Source organism: Tamandua tetradactyla, chromosome 6 (genome assembly GCF_023851605.1).
Source record: "Tamandua tetradactyla isolate mTamTet1 chromosome 6, mTamTet1.pri, whole genome shotgun sequence".
Taxonomy (NCBI): Eukaryota; Metazoa; Chordata; class Mammalia; order Pilosa; family Myrmecophagidae; genus Tamandua; species Tamandua tetradactyla.
The window spans coordinates 101,800,229-101,820,285 of NC_135332.1; the positions used below are offsets into that span (position 1 = coordinate 101,800,229).

At 37.8% G+C, this 20,057-nt stretch overlaps 1 protein-coding gene across 4 annotated transcripts; it reads right to left on the minus strand.

The window, feature by feature from the left end:
* Positions 1-248: 248 nt before the first annotated feature.
* On the minus strand, positions 249-18,978 carry CYP7A1 (cytochrome P450 family 7 subfamily A member 1). Of its 4 annotated transcripts, none has more exons than XM_077166820.1 (7): positions 18,755-18,978; positions 18,017-18,156; positions 9,259-9,499; positions 7,776-8,362; positions 6,158-6,288; positions 4,685-4,860; positions 249-997 (listed from the first exon to the last, which is right to left on the minus strand). In XM_077166820.1, exons 3-7 carry the CDS (start codon positions 9,364-9,366, stop codon positions 698-700), a joined length of 1,302 nt encoding a protein of 433 aa, XP_077022935.1. In that variant the 5' UTR covers positions 9,367-9,499; positions 18,017-18,156; positions 18,755-18,978; the 3' UTR covers positions 249-697. The 4 variants fall into 4 exon arrangements, with proteins under 4 accessions (XP_077022935.1, XP_077022936.1, XP_077022937.1 ...); XM_077166821.1 differs by having other exon boundaries at positions 18,017-18,182; XM_077166822.1 differs by lacking the exon at positions 18,755-18,978 and adding an exon at positions 18,582-18,746.
* Between the last annotated feature and the right edge of the window lie 1,079 nt (positions 18,979-20,057).

Consider the following 20,057-nt stretch of genomic DNA (forward strand, 5'->3'; position numbering starts at 1 on the left):
CCTATCACACGAAAGGTACATTCTTTTCTTTGATGCACATTTATTAAAAACAGAAAACTGTCTTTCTATTCCCTGGGGGAAATCTTATTAATATAGAATCAAAAAATTTCCAGAGACAATAAATTAAAACATAGACTCAAAATATATTAAAACTGTCTTTAATGTTTTCAGGATTTAAGATCATCATTTAAAAAACCCTGAATACTGGATATACAGAAAGCTGAAAAATATTTCCTTCTTATTAAAATCCATTAAAATATCTTTTAGAATATTATGTTCATGCTCAAATAGCCCCATTATATAGTAAAAATTATGGTGCAGTTTCACTAAAACGTGAATTTTACCATTCTCATAATTGTTGGATGGTTTTTATAAAAAATGAAACTTTCCTTAGGAAAAACAAAACATTTTGCTAATTACAATATCTTCATTCTGAAAGCAACAAAAAGACATTTGGATCCTCTGAAAATAATGAAGTTCTGTCCTAGGCTATATGAACATTCATTCAGCTATTCAAATGAAATCAGATTATTGTGCTTCTAGAAACTAATTCTTTACAATAGCACAGTGAGAGACCATCACAAGCGAGCAAGAGACCTGTGTCAGCAGAGTCACTTCCACTACCACGAAATGTGTTTGTCCAAAGGGATGAAGTGATGATGTTCTGTGCTCATCTAGCATCTTTCCAACCATGTATTCAAAAATCTTTTACTTTATATTTAAACTCAATATCATTCAATGGTGGTAAAACACCCAAGCCTGCCCGGGACTGGTCCAAGGGGGGGCATTTAACATGTCTATCTACAAGCTGCAGTTCAAAATAGGAAAGCATTAGAATCAGAAATTGCTTGATTTCATGGACAGCAAATAGTCTCCCAGGACATATTGTTGCTCCCGATCCAAAGGGCATGTAGTAATACTTTAACTTGAGTCCGTTACTATAGAAGGAGGTCTTTGTCTTCCCATCTTCATCAAGATATCGATCATATTTAAAGGTCTGCAGTAAAAATACAAAGGAAAGAAACCCATCAGATGGTTTTCAAGGGACTTCTCTTTCTTGAGTAATTTTCATTCTTAACCCAAACCATTAGTAATTTGGCATATCCCCACGTTGAATCAAAAAGTATTAGGGACTTCCGGTGAAGATGGCGGCTTAGTAAGACACGTGGGTCTTAGTTCCTCCTCCAGAACAGCTACTAGGGGAGTAGAAATGATACAGAACAGCTCCCGGAGCCACGACAGAGATCAAGAAGACAGCGTACCCCATTCTGGAATGGCTAACTGGCTGGGAGAACCTGCTCTGGTGAGATCGCCGAGGGGCGCGGGCTTCCCTGGTCCGGGGCGGCAAGTGGCCGGAGTCCCTCCCTCCTTCCTTCCCGGGCCGGCTGGGAGAATTGGACAGGCGGTCCCCTCAAGCCGCGGTGGCTGGCACCCCCCCCATGCGCAGCCCCCCGGACCAGCTGGAAGAATTGGATCGGAGATCCCCAGGCCACGGAGAACGGTGACCGGGGTCCCTTCCAAACACCTGGCTTCCCAGTCCGGCTGGGAACGGTGCACTCCCCCGGGCCACGGCGGCTGGCGCCCTCCTGCCACGCTTGGCGCCCTGGGCCGGCTGGGAGATTTGGATGGGCACTCTCCCGGGCTGCGGCGGCTGGCAACCCTCCCAGCGTTTGGATCCCCGGGCCGGCTGGGAGATTCGGATTGGCACTCCTCCAAGCCGCTTCGGCTGGCGAACCTCCCCCACGGCAAGAGTTTTCCAAAGTTAAAAGACCCACAGCACCTTTTACTGGTGGGACCCACAGACAAATGAGTGCCACAAGCGCCACCTACTGAGCAGGATAAGAAAAACAGAACCCAGAGATTTAACAGAAAAATCTTTCAACCTGTTGGGTCCAACACCCAGGGAAATCTGATTAAATGCCCAGACGCCAGCAGAAGATAACGGATCATGCTCAGAAAATTGAAAATATGGCCCAGTCAAAGGAACAAACCAATAGTTCAAATGAGATACAGGAGCTGAAACAACTAATGCTGAATATACGAACAGAAATGGAAAACCTCTTCAAAAACGAAATCGGTAAATTGAGGGAGGACATGAAGAAGACATGGGCTGAACAAAAAGAAGAAATAGAAAAACTGAAAAAACAAATCACAGAACTTATGGAAGTGAAGGACAAAGTAGAAAAGATGGAAAAAACAATGGATACCTACAATGATAGATTTAAAGAGACAGAAGATAGAATTAGTGATTTGGAGGTTGGAACATCTGAATTCCAAAAAGAAACAGAAACTATAGGGAAAAGAATGGAAAAATTTGAACAGGGGATCAGGGAACTGAAGGACAATATGAAGCGCACAAATATACGTGTTGTGGGTGTCCCAGAAGGAGAAGAGAAGGGAAAAGGAGGAGAAAAACTAATGGAAGAAATTATCACTGAAAATTTCCCAACTCTTATGAAAGACCTAAAATTACAGATCCAAGAAGTGCAGCGCACCCCAAAGAGAATAGACCCAAATAGGCATTCTCCAAGACACTTACTAGTTAGAATGTCAGAGGTCAAAGAGAAAGAGAGGATCTTGAAAGCAGCAAGAGAAAAACAATCCATCACATACAAGGGAAACCCAATAAGACTATGTGTAGATTTCTCAGCAGAAACCATGGAAGCTAGAAGACAGTGGGAGCACTAGAGTCAGATATGAAAAGACAGAAGAGAGAGGTATGGAGAAGAGTGTAGAAAGAAGGAAAATCAGATATGATATATATAATACAAAAGGCAAAATGGTAGAGGAAAGTATTACCCAAACAGTAATAACACTAAATGTCAATGGACTGAATTCCCCAATCAAAAGACATAGACTGGCAGAATGGATTAAAAAACAGGATCCTTCTATATGCTGTCTACAGGAAACACATCTTAGACCCAAAGATAAACATAGGTTGAAAGTGAAAGGTTGGGAAAAGATATTTCATGCAAATAACAACCAGAAAAGAGCAGGAGTAGCTATACTAATATCCAACAAATTAGACTTCAAATGTAAAACAGTTAAAAGAGACAAAGAAGGACACTATATACTAATAAAAGGAACAATTAAACAAGAAGACATAACAATCATAAATATTTATGCACCGAACCGGAATGCCCCTAAATACGTGAGGAATACACTGCAAACACTGAAAAGGGAAATAGACACATATACCATAATAGTTGGAGACTTCAATTTGCCACACTCATCAATGGACAGAACATCTAGACAGAGGATCAATAAAGAAATAGAGAATCTGAATATTACTATAAATGAGCTAGACTTAACAGACATTTATAGGACATTACATCCCACAACAGCAGGATACACCTTTTTCTCAAGTGTTCATGGATCATTCTCAAAGATAGACCATATGCTGGGTCACAAAGCAAGTCTCAACAAATTTAAAAAGATTGAAATCATACACAACACTTTCTCAGATCATAAAGGAATGAAGTTGGAAATCAATAATAGGCGGAGTGCCAGAAAATTCACAAATATGTGGAGGCTCAACAACACACTCTTAAACAACCAGTGGGTCAAAGAAGAAATTGCAAGAGAAATTAGTAAATACCTCGAGGCAAATGAAAACGAAAACACAACATATCAAAACTTATGGGACGCAGCAAAGGCAGTGCTAAGAGGGAAATTTATTGCCCTAAATGCCTATATCAGAAAAGAAGAAAAGGTAAAAATGCAGGAATTAACTGTCCACTTGGAAGAACTGGAGAAAGAACAGCAAACTAATCCCAAAGCAAGCAAAAGGAAAGAAATAACAAAGATTAGAGCAGAAATAAATGAAATTGAAAACATGAAAACAATAGAGAAAATCAATAAGACCAGAAGTTGGTTCTATGAGAAAATCAATAAGATTGATGGGCCCTTAGCAAGATTGACAAAAAGAAGAAGAGAGAGGATGCAAATAAATAAGATCAGAAATGGAAGAGGGTACATAACTACTGACCTCACAGAAATAAAGGAGGTAATAACAGGATACTATGAACAACTTTACACTAATAAAAAGTATTAGGAACAGGAGCTTAATGAGAACTGATGGAACTGGAAAGATTTATGATCCTTCCAGTCCTGCCTAGGAAACTAGTTACTTGGTTAAGCAGAATTAGGAAGAAAGGTTCAGATCAGAAACTAAAAGAGTCTTCAGTTTGGAGCAGATGCTTTTTTTTTTTTTTTTTTTTTTTTTAAAGGAAAGACAGAGAGAAGGAAGGAAGGAAGGAAGAAAGGGAAACATTTTTAAACATTTTCTTGTTTTATTGTATTCTGTTTCTCCGTTTTTGTTACATGGGCTGGGGCCGGGAATCGAACCGAGGTCCTCCGGCATAGCAGGCAAGCACTTTGCCCGCTGAGCCACCGCGGCCCGCCCTGGAGCAGATGCTTTTTTAATGTGAAAGAAAGTTGGCGGCTCAATTATCCTGATTGCAAATACAATCTAGTGGAGACTTTGTGATGACAAAGACCAGGAATAAAAATTTAAAATTTAGGCTGGCCATCATTTAAATTTCCAAAAACACATGAATGTTTGACCTAAGGGGAAAATCCTGATTATTGCAATCATCAAATGAATTCAACAGTGGTAAATTTCCTCTTTATCTGCATCTGGGTAGACATCCCATGGAGATTACATTGATGGCGAGCCACTCACCAAAGGATCTGGGTAGATTTCCGGGTCTAAGTGCATTAACTGAGGATAAAGCGCTATGAAGTCATCTTTGCGGATGTTATAGGAACCATCCTCCAGGTGCAAAGTAAAATCCTCCTTGGCAGTCCGGATGGTCAGGGAAGCACTGGAAAGCCTCAGAGACTCCTTGATAATGCTGTCTAAGATTTCAAAAGAAAGGAGGGAAAGAAGGAGGGAAGAACAGATCAATAATTTAAAGGCCCATAATACACAGCCTGAAATACTTCTAACAGCCTCTAACACAAAGAACATGAGAATATGAGAAGGTGATAAGCTAGAATTTCCCACTCTTTTTCCGGTAATCACTATATTGTTATCAATTCAGTTGTGTCCTAATGCATTTTTAATCTCATAAACTGAGTTAATAATCTTTTGATAAAGATATGATATTTTGGGTCATCAGTGAGAATTAGACTTATAAATGCATGTCAAAATAATCCTATGTCTACATGGTACTAACATCTAACAAAATTGGAAAATCAGTATATCAATTGCTAGGTGAATTATTCAAAGTTTATCACTTTTGAGATTAAAAATCCTGATCACACATTTACACAGCAGTGTCTTTCCAGGTGTTTAATGCAGCTTCAATTCAATGTTTGCAAGAACCTTTTTAAATCTGAAGCTTTACTGTAATACATTTTTTCCTGAGTAAAGACTTAAAGGGACCAAAAAAGCCACTCTGTGAATAGCTAGATGCTCTGACCTAATGAGATGGTCCAGCCTTGCCTTCTGGGCTCTACCTTTTAGTTGTTATGTTTTAAATGCTCATCATGGGATTGTTTTAAAAATCACAGAACATTACCACTTCGCTTTGCAAAGGAGTAAAGGTCCCTAGCAGGGAAGTGACCCATCCAAGCCTCCTGCATTAGGGGCAGAGCCCAACACAGAACCTCAGCTTTTTGCCTCCTGGAGATTCTCTAAGGCCCACTGCCCCTGAAAACATAATGTTTTATTTCCTTAGAAAAAAAATAAAAACTGAATGAAACCTTTCTTATTATAAAATCACAGCACTTTTGTATTTCTGTAAAATACAGAAAAGCAAAAAAGAAGAAAAATAAAGCAACCTTTAATCCCATCAACTGGAGATAACTAGTTTCTTGATGGCACTTCTTTCCCCTTTTGTCATGAGCTTGAATCACAAGAGTAATAAGGGAAACAGAGTCAGGTGGTGCAGAGTAGTGGTTGACAGTGTAAGATCCGGGTCCCGACTAAAGGCAGTAATTGGTTCTGCTATGATCTTAGGCAGTTATTTCATCTCTATGAATCTGTTACTCATTATATAGAAATAATAGAAGCCCTGGGTCATAAGACTGTTGTGATCACTCACTGAGAAGGTACATGGGAATTACTAGAACTTTGCAAGCTCTTAGTCTGTATTGACTGTTACCGTTAGCAGTATATATAGTAAATGAAATGTAAATGCTGCAAGCCCACCTAGCACTGGCATGTCATTCAGCTGCATTTGACTCAGACAAACAGGGTTGCCTTCAATGCTGACTTTTTGATCAGCATTCGCTAACGTTTTGTTCACTTCTTCAGTAGCTGCTTTCATTGCTTCAGGACTCCTATTAAAAGTTAAGAGAAAAGAAAAGATGTACAGAAAATAAATGTTTCCTGTACCCAAAGATCCAAAACAAATAGGTGTTTCCCCTCTTCTTTTCACTAGGTGGTTAAAATACCAGAGGAGGTGGGAGAGCAGCCTTCTGTTTTCCTTTTTATTCTGTTCTGTAATTGTGTCCCTGCCTCCGAATATTGGTAAGAACTGTTTCTTTAAAAGAGCCTTGCCAAATAAAAGTAAAACTGTGTTCAGACTTTTATAGATGAATGATTCTAATGAGGATTAAATGGACAAGTTGGACAAAGATATAACAATTTAGAAGAAAATCATATGTAAGTTAATTATAAAGTATGTGGGTACATTCCAAGTGGCAAATGAAATTTACTCTTCAAATCCATATCATGATTTCAAGTAGAACAATGACTTTTCCATTTACATTTAAAATATTGTTATAGTACTTTGAACTGTGAAATGAAGACTATTTCATATTAGTACATTCAGATTTTTTTTGGCGCAGCAGTGACATTAAGAAATCCATAGTAAATAATTGCAGTAAATTGCCTCTCAGAAACATTTGACTGAGAAGTATTTGCAAGAGGACCTTAAATATAGCTTCTTTTACCTATATGATGTTAAATTGATGATGTAACCTTACTGTTATTTAAATATGTGAATTTTTTGCAGCCAAAGCTATCTCAAGAACTTTGGAAGGCATTTAATATTTGAGACTAATGACTAATGGATTTTTATATCTGATATTAGTTTTTAAAGTATTTTTTTAACATTAAAGGCATAAAATTAACTGCCAACAAGGGACATTTGGCATTCCCAAGGCTGTGAAATACTAATTCTGTATCTTCATGATTCTAAGCACGGAACAATTTAATAAACCATTTGAATGTCAATTTCTAGAAATATTAGCACTTTAGATAGAAAATACATGATGGAAAGTATATATTACGTATAGCTTTAATAAGAAAAACTCTAGCTAAATCTTATCAATAATAATAGATTTTGATTGATCTGTAACTATCATAACTGATAAAAGAAACAATTACAAATTGAGTGGGAAAAAAATAATAGTCAATGCACAAATGTATAAGGCATTTAACATGACCCACAATTAAGTAACCACAAAATATATGTATTTCACAGGGTTATGAAAAACACATTCCATGTGGAATAGTGAGGTTAAGAGCAAGGAATCTAGGAACAGACCTCCTGAATTCACCCAATGCCAGTACACGTAATCTGCGTAATTTCCGGCATATTCCTTTCCTTCGACCATCTCTGCTTCTGTAAAACGGGTTTACTGGTCAACCTGTTCACGTTGTAGGAATTGAGGGTTGATGCATGTTAAGCACTTACAAGTGTAAATGTTACATTCTTGGTTGATGGCATGAGACGGTAGCATGCTTTTTCTTTTTTAGTTGAAAGAGCTGAATTTCTGCTTTCTAACAAAATAAACAAAGGAATACATGAGCTGCTAGTTACCTAATCATTTGAAATAAGCTCCAGAAAGTTGCTGGAATGGTGTTGGCTTGAGAGGCCCAGAGAACAGCGAGATGCGTCTTGGCCTTCTCCACGTCATCAAAGGTGGAAAGGGTGTCGTTGAGAAGCATGCGCAGGCTGACCAGCTCGGAGACGTGGTCCCGCTCTCGGAGGTTCTTGTGCATCAAGCCCTCCGCCAACTTCTCTCGGGCATTGTGGGCACTCTTGAACATGTGAATGGGGAGGCCTGCTACCAGAGCCGGAAAGATCTTGTCAAATTGCTTGAAGTCGTCAAGGCTATTAAGAATACGTGCTCTTTGTGCATCTTGCCTTGTAAGCTCTTTGCCAAAGAGGGTTAAATACCCAGCCTCGAACATCACTCGGTAGCAGAAGGAATACATCCCTTCTGTCACCCAGGCAGCGATCTTTGATTTGGAAAGAGGGGAGGGTCTCATGACAAGCTGGAGGTTTTCCATCATGGTTTCGGTGAGGGAATCCAAGGCATTGCCTTGCAGAGTTTTGATGAAAGTTCTGTTTACATTTTCAGTGGTATGCCCATCATTTGGGTCAATGCTTCGATGGCCAAATACCTGCCAGCAAGTAAAATGAATGAAAAAAGAAGTCAGATTTGACCCAACAGAAACATACTAGATACTTTCATGATTCTCTAACTGTTGAAAAAAGGGAAATGGTATTGTCATATGAAATTTCATAGTATTTTACAAATAAAAACCCAAATCATCCCCATCCTTCAAGGCCTGGTTTAAATCTGTTCTTCAGTGAAACTTCACTAGAGCACTCCTAGCCTCTATTTCTTATTTCTTGCGCCTTTCATGCATTTACTTGCACATAGATAAGGTAGTAATTGATAATATTTTTGCATTGTTAGTCCTCTTCACAATCTTTGTAGATGTATTAGAACAAGACTTTAAGCTACTAAATGTCAGAGAGAATGGCTAATATTTCTTTGTAGAGACTCAGTAAATATTGGTTGTTTGTCTTCTCTATAGCAGAAGCCCTTAGATGTAAACTTAGATGGTTCATCCTACTCTAAGAAGCCAAAACATCTGGTCCATTCTTTAAAAAAAAATTAAAATGATTTTGTAGCAAAACAGTCACTGAATGCCTAAGGTTTCTACCATACCCTCTCTGTTTTGTAGGTTTCATTGATGTGAGTGAGCTTGTATCTATCTCACTCATACTCATACAACATCATCTGCTTAGTAGGACATTTATTTTTTTATTTCACCCTCTGTGGCTCATTAAGGAATGACAGATCTATACCTATTTTGATTTTTAAAATAACTAGTACCAAGAGTTTATGTCTAATGAGATTTATTCTATTTCTAAGAATCTCCAGATAAGAGCAACTCTCTTGAACATCTCCATCCTTAAATGCACGTATAGCGACATTACTGAATAGACCAACATATAAAAAGGCAGGAAACAGCCAACCAGAATGCTGTATAAATGCAAAGCTAGTTACCTTTGCAGAAGTACTAAAGTGAAATTTCCTCCAATCAAAGAATTTTCCATGGCATAGCACCTTATGGTATGACAAGGGATTTGTGATGAAATGGACATATTTTCCCATTAGTCTGCAGGTAAAAACATGACCATGTTTCCTTTGATTTGCTCTGAGGAACTCAAGGGGATTGGCACCAAATTGGAGAGCACAGCCCAGGTATGGAAGCAACCCATTTTCCAGGGGCGGTTCAGCCGTTTGCCTGCAAGACACAAGTGTATGATGGGCATGGAATATTACACATTTGTTTTTTTATTTACACCAGAATGTGTACATTTTACCATTGACTTCAAACTTCATAGTTTATTAGATACTTACTGCGTTGATGGGGCTCTGCTCTTTTATTAAAATGCTAGATTATATTGACATAGTTCCATGATACACTGGCGAAAATATTACTGAATCCATCAGTCTATCCTTCCATCCATCCATCCATCCATCCATCCATCCACCCACCCATCCATCCATCCATCCATCCACCCATCCATCCATCCATCCATCCACCCATCCATCCATCCATCCATCCACACATGCATTCAACAAACACTGAATTCATACGCTGTACTAGTTACTTTTCCCAGTGATGGAGAACATCAGCAATATGCTTTTTCACAGTGTAGAGGTGAAACTAATGTTTTTTTAAAAGCATCATTTGCCTAAATATCTCAAAATGAGTTCATTTGATTATTTTCTTTAAAGATAATTCCAAAAAACAGAAAAGATTGCAGAATTGAAGTTTCCCAAATCTTCATTATTTAAAGATCACAATTATTTTTTAATGACAGTTGAAGAAAGATCACAATTATTCTTTAACGATAGTTGAAGAAAAGGAGAATCTCATTTGAGAAATTAGCTTATTGTAAAACAAGGAGGGATAAAATAAATATTGACAGGATCATCAGTGGTAATACAAAGCTCTATCAGTATATTTTATGTGTTTTTATTAGGAAATATGAAATTCTTTATTTCACAAGAGACAGAGTGAAAGAGTGTAAAATATTTCTTTTCATTTTCTTAGCTTAAAGATAAGCAGCCTAATTAAAACTAGAAACTATGAAACCTAAAATGAAATATCTGACAGGATAAAGAAGCATGCAAAAGGTGACTAACATAGCAACCTTCATAAAACTTAAAGCAATGTTCCATGCACTTAGAAAAGTTTCCCACGCCACACTGATCAATTAACATTAATGGGAAAAGAGCAATAGAATGACTGATGCAGGCTATTTACTTAAGTCCAGACTTAGGCTGAGGCTATACAAGGCACAAGAACTAACTGGAAAAAAAAAAATTCCATTAGTCAGGGCATATACTTTATCCACATTCTAAAAAGAAACCCTTTTCTTTGCAGATTCTCATCTGCTACTTGTATCCTTAGCAATATAAGATTCTTTATAGATGCATATCACAGACACAGATCTTATAAAATCTTTCAGTTATGTGTAACAAGGTTATACATTTATATATTACCACTGCTATGTGGCTGTCCTAAAAAGAGAAACGCTGTGATTAAATTTTGTTAAACATAATTTTAAAAATCGGATATCACTTTTAAAATATAAAGAAGAAAATGCTAATGTGTCTAAGTGCAGAAAAAGCAAACTTGTAGAATCTTGAAGGCAAGAGAATATTAAATGAATGAACTGAAATGCAATTTAAGGATAAAGCGTTCCTTACCTTCTCCTTATTCCAAGAATAAGCCATAAACAACAACACATTATTACAACAATTCCCCAGATGAAAGATATTGTCATCATTTTGCAAAACTTTTGAGGTGAATCTGTGATTAGAAAGACGAGGATGGCATCTCTCAACGGAGATGCCAGCTGGACGTTTTATATACAGTGGCACCGTAATATATTAACTTGAACTTGGGTAACCAATAAACAGTTAACCATTTGTTCATCCTACTGGGGAAAAAGAAAAGATATTAACTGGCCTTGAACTAAGTCCACAGTTATCAGAAGAGGATCCAAAACCATCAACCAACCTGTAATACTTGATAAAGTGAAGGTCTCACAAACATAAATTGACTTAACATTCGCACCTGGGGACAACAGCAAATATTTCAAGTTTAGTGTGTCTATAAAAAGAACAAATAAACCTGTTCAGGAATGAATATTTATAATAGATACATAAAATAAAGTCTAAAGAAAAATAGGCATAAATTATTCATCAAGCCCATGATCTGATTTTGCTGCTTTTTGAAGAAGAAATCAATTTAAATGATTTACTGAGAGATAAGGTAGTCAAGTTCAAAGGAAAGAAAACTGGGTGAAATGCTTCTGCTGCTTTTTCATGTTTCAGTGCTTTTACAAAATCACAGATATTTTACACATTATTTACCTAATACCCTCAAAGACAAAAGTATTCCACATAAATGCACCTTTCAGATAACGAAAGTCAATTTTAGGCATAAAAAATTTGTATCAATCATTTTTTCTTCTCATTGAGAATGCTTTTTTTTTCCTGATTACTAACACAGTGCATTTTATTTCAAATAGTTTCAGACAAATTGGAACATATGTTGGTAGAAAGTGAAAGTTGATCATAATTTACCTACAGTACTCCCCACTCAGACGTAGCCACTGTTAACTGTTTAGTATATACCCTACGAAATTTTCTTCCTATGCACACATAAATATTAATTGAGCACTTATGTGTCCAGAACTCTTCATAGTAATTTTTGGTTATGGATGCCAACAAGATAGATGGATTCCCTAATGTAATGGAGACTGTTCTGGTGAAGAGATAGACAACAAACAAGTAAGCAAATATATCAATAAAAGTGTTGAGGGCTGTGCAACAGTGACTCACTCAGTGGTAGAATTCTTGCCTCCCATGCCAGAGACATGGGTTCAATTCCCAGAGCCAGCCCATGCCATAAATAAATAAATAAATAAATAAATAAATAAATAAAAGTGTTCTAAGCAAAATAAAAGAGGGTGTAAGAGAGCTATTGGGGAATGAGTAGTTATGGCAATCAGGGAAGGCCCTTATGACATTTGGTATCTCAATGACAAGCAAGGATTAACCATGTGAACATCAGAAAGAAGAACATTCCCAGAAGAGGGACCAACAGATGCAAAGGTCTTAAGTCAAGGATGAACTTGGCAAACCTAAGGACTGGAAAGAAGGCATCATAGATTGGGTTGGAGCATGGCAAGTGATGGGGAAACTGACTCAATATAAAGACAAAGAGGTAAGCAGAAGTCAAATGGTATGGGGGGGTGTAGCCAAGTTAAAGAATATCAGTTTTATTCTTAAGTTTAAAGCCATCAAAGTTTTGAAGTAGGAATGTGATAAGGTCTGATTTTTTATTTTAAAGGATTATTGTGGATTTTGTGTGGAGAAGGAATGCAGGCATCAGGAAAGAGTGAGAACATGGACATTAGTTGGGAGGCCACCACAGTAGAGAGGGAAAACTGCTGCCTTAGATCAGCACAGTAACCGGAGACGGAGAAATGTGGTGAATTCAGATTATATTTTGAAAATGGAGCTGAAAGATATACTGAAAGATAGGCTGAGAGTGGAGGGTGGTGAGAGAGGGAAGGATTATGGTAGGTTCAATTTTGAATCTCCCAAGCACATGTTCTTAATCCGCATTCCTGTGGGTATGAACCCATTATAAATAAGACCTCTCGAAGATTTTAATTAAGGTGAGGCCCAACGGAATGAGGATGGGCCTTACATAGATTACTGCAGTCCTTTATAAGTAGAAGAAATTCAGACATAGGTAAAGCTACTAGGAGGAGCCAAAGGATGGAAGTTGGAAGCCAGAAGTTAAATGAACACAAAAAGCAAAGACTTCCACGTAACAGGAAAGCCGAGAAACCCAAGGATTGCCGGCCAGCCAAAATGCTACTGACCCTGAGAGGAAGTAAGCTCCTAGCCTCTGAAACCATGAGACAATACATTCCTGTTGTTAAACCAACTCTTTGTGTGGTATTTGTCATAGCAGCTCAGGGTGGAATCAAGAATGTCTCCTGGACTTTTTTTGCTGGAATAAAGGATGATAATATTTGCTGGACAGGGAAGATTGAGAATGAGGAGAGACGCTTTTAGAGGGCAACAGATCAGGAATGCTATTTTGGACATTTGAAGTTTGAGAGACATATTAGGCATCAAAGGATAAATATCAAATTGGCAATTGAAGAAAAGGGTCTGCAACTAAAGAGAAAGGCCAGAATTGGAGATAGAAATTGCAAGCCATCAGTATCTGGACGGTATTTGAAGCCAAGTGACTCTATGAAATCATCTAGGGAGAGAGGAATCTAGAGAAAAGAATAAAGTCCAAGACCAGACCATAGCCCATTCCATAGAGTTCAGTCAGAGGAGGAGGAGGAGAGAAGAGGCTTAAGAAATAACCAGGAAGAAAATCATGAGCATAGGATGCCACAGAAAACAAGAGGAGAATGTTTTTGAAGAAAGATGAGTGATTATATCACATGCTACTTTGAAGTCCAGAAAAATGACAGGAGGCTGACTATTGGATTTGATAACGTGATTCACACATGATCACACCCGCAAAAGGGGGATTATACTGAAGACTTTGTTTTGTAATTGCTTTTTTTAAAAATTGAATGCCGTATTTCCCATGATGTTTCAAATGTATCTTCCTCATGCTTCTTAATGTGTACATAATCTGCCATTGAATAAATACGCCATAATTTATTTAACTGATTACTTGTTCGTGGGCATTTGGGTTGTTTCCAGTTTGGGGTATAGAAATAGATCCATGTCATAGAAATAGATCCATTTCATACTTTTTTGCATCCTTAAGCAGAGATCACAAATCTTTTTTCTGTATGGCTTACAATCACCATAACTATCGGTAATTTTTATGGCAGTAGATAGGTTTTCTCAGAATCTATTTAGGTTCTGTAGGGCTTTATGCACATTAAATGTATTTAGACTAATATGCTGCTTTTGAAGTCCATATGTTTGTTTTCTTTGTATGACTTATAAAATGCTAAACTTTTTCATAGTCTATAATGACAGGATGTCACAGTCAAAGAAAACAGCAGCCTAATGTCCAAGCACAAAAGAAAAGCAATTTAGGATGCATGGGTAGTTCAGTGGTGGAATGTTCGCCTTTCATGCAGGAGACCTGGGTTCAATTCCTGGACCATGCACCCCCCCCCCCCCCAAAAAAGCAATTTAACCTTTTAGAGCCATCTCTCAAATAGACAAAGGAATGCAAACAACAAAAATGGTAAAGGAAAGGGTGCATGGGAACTTTCTACTGTCTTTGCAGTTTCCTCTGACTCTATACTTAATTCATAATAAAAAGTTTTACAAAATGGTAAAGGAGAGAGACAGCCACAACCCACAACAAAACTTCCTTACGTCTTGACTTGCTTCTGTGGTTCAGAATGCCACGAATTCATTTCATATGCAACCTGGATAGTACTTACCTGCAGGTGCCTCTGTTTCAAACAGTAAAGTTTTCTCTTCTGCTTCCTTTCTTTCCACATACACACACACACTCACTCACACTCACATATTCACATACATTCAGACACACTCACACACACACTTATTCACACAGACTTGTACACTCACATACATTCATATATTCACAGTTACTCTCACATATTCACACACCCTCATAGTCATGCCCACACACACTTGCTCACACACAAACTGACACACTCACACATACTTCCACACAACTCACACACTCATATATTCACTCGCACACAATCATTAGGCATGTGCCAGGCACTATGGTAGCACTGGGGGCACCAGGAGCCCTGAACCTGTGTCGTTTCCACTATAGCAATGGAAAGATTAAGGAAGGAGTGTGCTTTAGTTGCCAGAAGTCCAAACAGGATAAACTTAGCTTATTTAAATTCTAATTCATCCATAGCTTGTCAGTTGCCTCTTTATTTGGGTAGAGTAGGGGATCACACTCAAGTGTGGAGAAAGAACTTGCTCTGGGGCTCGGAGAACACAGGGCCTGAGTCCAATACCTGATTAACAGAATATGCAATACACGGAAACTAAAGTCAGGAAAGCCCAAAGCTAAAGTAATCAGCTTATGTAAACTGCACGGCACATTTAGATGTTCTTTCTATTAAGGAATGCGATAAAGATAGAGTCTTGAATAGGTTTGATTGCTTTAAATAAATGAATTGTGAATACAATTTACAAATTGAGTCAAACCCACTGTTTCCCTGAATTTTCAAGTCAAACCACTTCCATATGATATGGTGAAACACAGATTGGCTCAACTAATGCAATGCCTTGCATTTTCAGAGAGCATAAAAGAGCTGTTGCACATCAAGACAACATCAGGTTCCTAAATCAGGGCAAGTCAAAGTGGAATGGGTTGATGAAGCTTCTGAATGATTAACTGGAGGTTTTCATAATAAGCTTTTAGGAGATATGTGTATTCACTTCATCTTCATGATGACATAGTAAAAGAGCTCTGTTATGGCAAATACAGAACATCTGATTCTCAAATAAACCTTTGGATTCTAAAAACCTGGTTTTAATGTTGTAAATGCCTAGGACATCTGGTATGTCAATTTTCAATGCAATTTCACCTGACTAGAGAATAAAAAGGGGTTGATAAATTTATTTCAGAGAATAATAGTATGTTTTACATTCATCTTAAGATTTTCACTTTTAAACACCTTTTGATATATTTTCTTACTTCAATCAATAATCACGAGACAAGCAGGGCAGATATGGCAGATTGGGTTATATGTCCCAGAAAAAAAAAACGTGCTCTTAATCTTAAACCATATTCCTGTGGGTGTGAACACATTGTAAATAGGACATGTGAAGATGTTATGTTTAGCCAAGATGTGATCAGATTGAATTAGGTGGGTCTTATCCTATTACTTCAGGCCGTATAGAGAGAAAGTCTTGGGGAGGAGCTGCAAACTGGAAGTGAACAGAACCTGGAAGAGAAAAGAGGGGACATCCTCATTTGATGGGAAAGTCAAGCACCCAAAGACTACCAGCCAGCCAAAACTTTCCAGAGAAATCAAACCTTCTAGCCTCTGAAACTGTGAGCCAGAAAATTCCTGTCATTAAACCAACCCGTTGTGTGGTATTTGTTATAGCAGCCAGGAAATTGACAGCAGGTATCTTAGCTATTTGAAAGATGAGGAAATAGAGGCTCACAAATTTAGTGGCTAATGTCAAATAGCTTATAATAGTCCAACTAGTCAGTGGAGAGGGGGCTGGAATTAAATATGGGTTTGCATCTAAGCTCTGCCACTGACTATTCACTTTTTAAAAAACATTTTTTGTTGTGAAATACTACAAAAAAAGCAATAAATTTCAAAGTACATTGTCACAAGTAGTTATAGAACAGATTTCAAAGTTTGGTATGGGATATAGTTCCACAACTTCAGGTTTTTCCTTCTAGCTTCTCTAAGACACTGGAGAATAAAGAAATATCAATTTAATGATTCATCAGTCACACTCATTTGTTAAACCCTATCTTCACTGTTGTAACGCCTCCTTCTTTGATCCTTCTCCCCATCTTTAGTGGTATTCAGGTATTTCATGCCCATTCTAACTTGCTCATGTTGCAAAGAGCTGTTGATAACATGGGATGGGGGTATAGAACTAGTTGATGTTCTTGGAGAGGCTGGCCCCTCTGGGTTTCAGGACTCATCTGGCCTAGGAACCATCTGGAGTTATAGGTTTCTGGAAAGTAAGTTTAGTGCATGAAACTTTTGTATAATCTTAGATAAAGCCATAGGTGTTCTTTAGGGTTAACAGGAATGGTGCTGGTTGGGGGTTGACAAACCGTGGTAATTAGCAATATCTAGTTGAAACTTGCATAAGATAACCTCTAGAATACCCTCTCGGCTCTATTTGAACTCTCTTAGCCACTAATACCTTATTTTGCTACACTTCTTTTCCCCCTTTTGGTCAAGAAGACTTTGTCAATCCCATGGTGCCAGGGCCAGGCTCATCCCTAAGAGTCATGTCCCACGTTTCCAGAGGAACTTTCACCCCTATATATCATGTCCTGCATAGTGGGTAGTGGTGGTGGTGGTGGTGGTAATGATTTCACGTGCAGAGTTGGGCTTAGAGAGAGAGAGAGAGTCCACATTTGAGCAACAAAAGAGGTTTCTGGAAGCAACTCCTAGGCAAAACTATAGGTATGATTAGCTTCTCTGCTATAGAAATAAGTTTTATAAGAGCAAGCCTCAACAGGCAAGGCTTGACCTATTGACTTGGGAGTCCCTAATGTTTGACATAGTATCAGGGGTTTCCTCAGTGGTAAAATTTAATAGTTCCATTTTTTTTTTTCCAGTCCTTCAAGGGACATTGCCAGTGCATTTTTTTTTTTTTTTTTTTTTTTTTGTATATGGGCAGGTACTGGGAATCAAACCCGGGTTTCCAGCATAGCAGACAAGAACCATGTCTGCTGAGCCACTGTGGCTTGCCCCATTGCCAGTACTTTTTAATTTATCTGTTCAACTTTTACTCAGATGAATCCATGTATTACATTAAGCTATACAGAATTGCAAGCACTCATTCCCATTCTGGGCACCACGTGTTTCAGTTGTTTAAATGATCTACCCAGACAGGTTGAGTTAAATTATGAGCTACAGAAAATTTAGGTTTTGAACAAAAACATCCTCTCTTCCTGAGGTCTCATGCAGTAGGTGAAGTTCTAAAATATAGACAATATCATCTTTTACCCTGTATTATAATTTAGTTCTGACCTTGTTGGCTTCATTCTTACCTCTAATTGAAGCCTGATCTCTTTTTCAGTTTCTTTAACAGTTGTTGTATGTAGCAATGCTCACTTTCAGAGCTGCAGAACTCCAAATCTGAGTCTTAGGCATTACATAGGTATCCAAAGCTCCAGGAAAATACCAGGTTCTACATATAACACAGCATCTTTAGATCTATAAACAATATTTAAAGCTCTGAACTAAAATATGACTGCTATAAGAGCTTACAATCTAGGCCCCAATTTTCTTATAGGTATTTTCTAAGAGGGACCATACAATATTCGTTCTTTTGTTTCTGGCTTATTTTACATCACATAATGTCCCCAGGATTCATTCACCTCATTGTGTGTCTCTCATGATTTCGTTCCTTTCTATAGTCACACAATATTCCATCATATGTATACACCACAGTTCGGCACTCTGCTTCAGCCACCTCCACCCCCTGGGCATCGTATATAATGTCCAAAGTAAACAATCCATTTCTCACTTTATCCATACTTAGTTGTACAGTCAGCACTCTCAATTTTAGACAATTTTCATTGATCCAAAAAGGAAAATAACAGATAAACTCACCCTCACCAAATAGGAAATCCAAGCCTCCCCTAATTAGTTACCTTCCCACCAATTAATTACCCCTGGTGTTGCTGTGGTACAGTTGCTATCTTCCTGTTAAACATAGCCCTTACCATACAATAGTAATTTTCCCCATGCCCCTCTATAATTGACTCTTTGTGCAAGATTCATACCTTTGAAATAGTTCATGTAAGAACTTATTTTTATTTGTAGTGTCAATCAGTGGGATACATGGCTCTCTATACAACCCCTTTCAATTATGTTCACTTTCAGTATGGCATTACTACTTATAAACCCACTGATGATCTGCCTTTTCTTCCACCTATTACTTACATTTACACTCAACCTCATTAACTAACTGTTCAGCCATCTCTAGTTTCTATGTATCTCTAGGTCCCCTATATTCTACATTATGAGTCACTGAGTTTACCTTTACTGAGGTCATAATAGCGAAATCATACAGTATCTATTCTTTTCTGTCTGGCTTATTTCACCCAGCATTAGATCTTCAAGGTTCATCCATGTTGTCATATGCTTAGGACCTCATTTTGTCTTACTGCTGCATAATATTTCATCATACATGTATATCACATTTTGTTTATCCACTTGTCTGTTAATGGGCACTTGGATTGTTTCCATCTTTTGGCAATTTGCTGCTATGAACATCAGTGTGAAAATGTCTGTTTGTGTCACTGTTTTCAGTGAAAACAGTGTTCACTGTTTTCAGCTCTTCTGGGTATACACCAAGTATAGTAGTAGGTTGTAGGACAACTCAATATTTAGGTTTCTAAGGAAACACCAAACTGTCCTCCACGGCAGCTGTACCATTTTACATACCCATCAGCAATGAATAAGTGTTCCAATTTCTCCACATTGTCTCCATCATGTGTAGTTTCCTGTTTGTTTAATAGCAGCCATTATAGGTATGAGGTGATATCTCATTGTAGTCTTGATTTGCATTTGCCTTATAGCTAATGAAGATGAGCATCTCCTCTTGTGCTTTTTAGCCATTTTTATTTGCTCTTTGGAATAATGTCCATTCATATCTTTTGCCCATTTATAATTGGGTGATTTGTTCTTTGTTGTTGTTGTTAAGTTGTATAATTTCTTTATGTGTACAAGCTATCAAGCTTTTATCCAATATGTAGTTTCCAAATATTTTCTCCCATTGAGTTGGCCACCTCTTCCCCTTTTTGACAAAGTCCCTTGAGGCACAAAAGCATTTTATTTTGAGGAGCTCCAATTTATTTATTTTCCTTCTTTCATTGTTTGTGCTTTGGGTGTAATGTTTAATAAGCTACCTCCTATTACTATGTCTTGAAGATGTGTCTTTATATCTTCTTCTAGGAGTTTTATGGTACTTGCTCTTATATTTAGCTCTTTGATCCACTCTGAGTTAATTTTTGTATAAGGTGTAAGGTCAGAGACTTCTTTCATTCTTTTACTTACTGATATCCAGTTTTCCCATGCTCATTT

Excerpts from the sequence above, each read along its gene's own strand:
- CYP7A1 (XM_077166819.1), bottom strand. The coding sequence starts at position 11,054 with ATGATGACAATATCTTTCATCTGGGGAATTGTTGTAATAATGTGTTGT. Across the intron at positions 8,363-9,258 it reads ACTTTAGTACTTCTGCAAAG|GTATTTGGCCATCGAAGCAT; the intron begins GTAACTAGCTTT and ends ACTTGCTGGCAG. Across the intron at positions 998-4,684 it reads AAATCTACCCAGATCCTTTG|ACCTTTAAATATGATCGATA; the intron begins GTGAGTGGCTCG and ends TTTTTACTGCAG.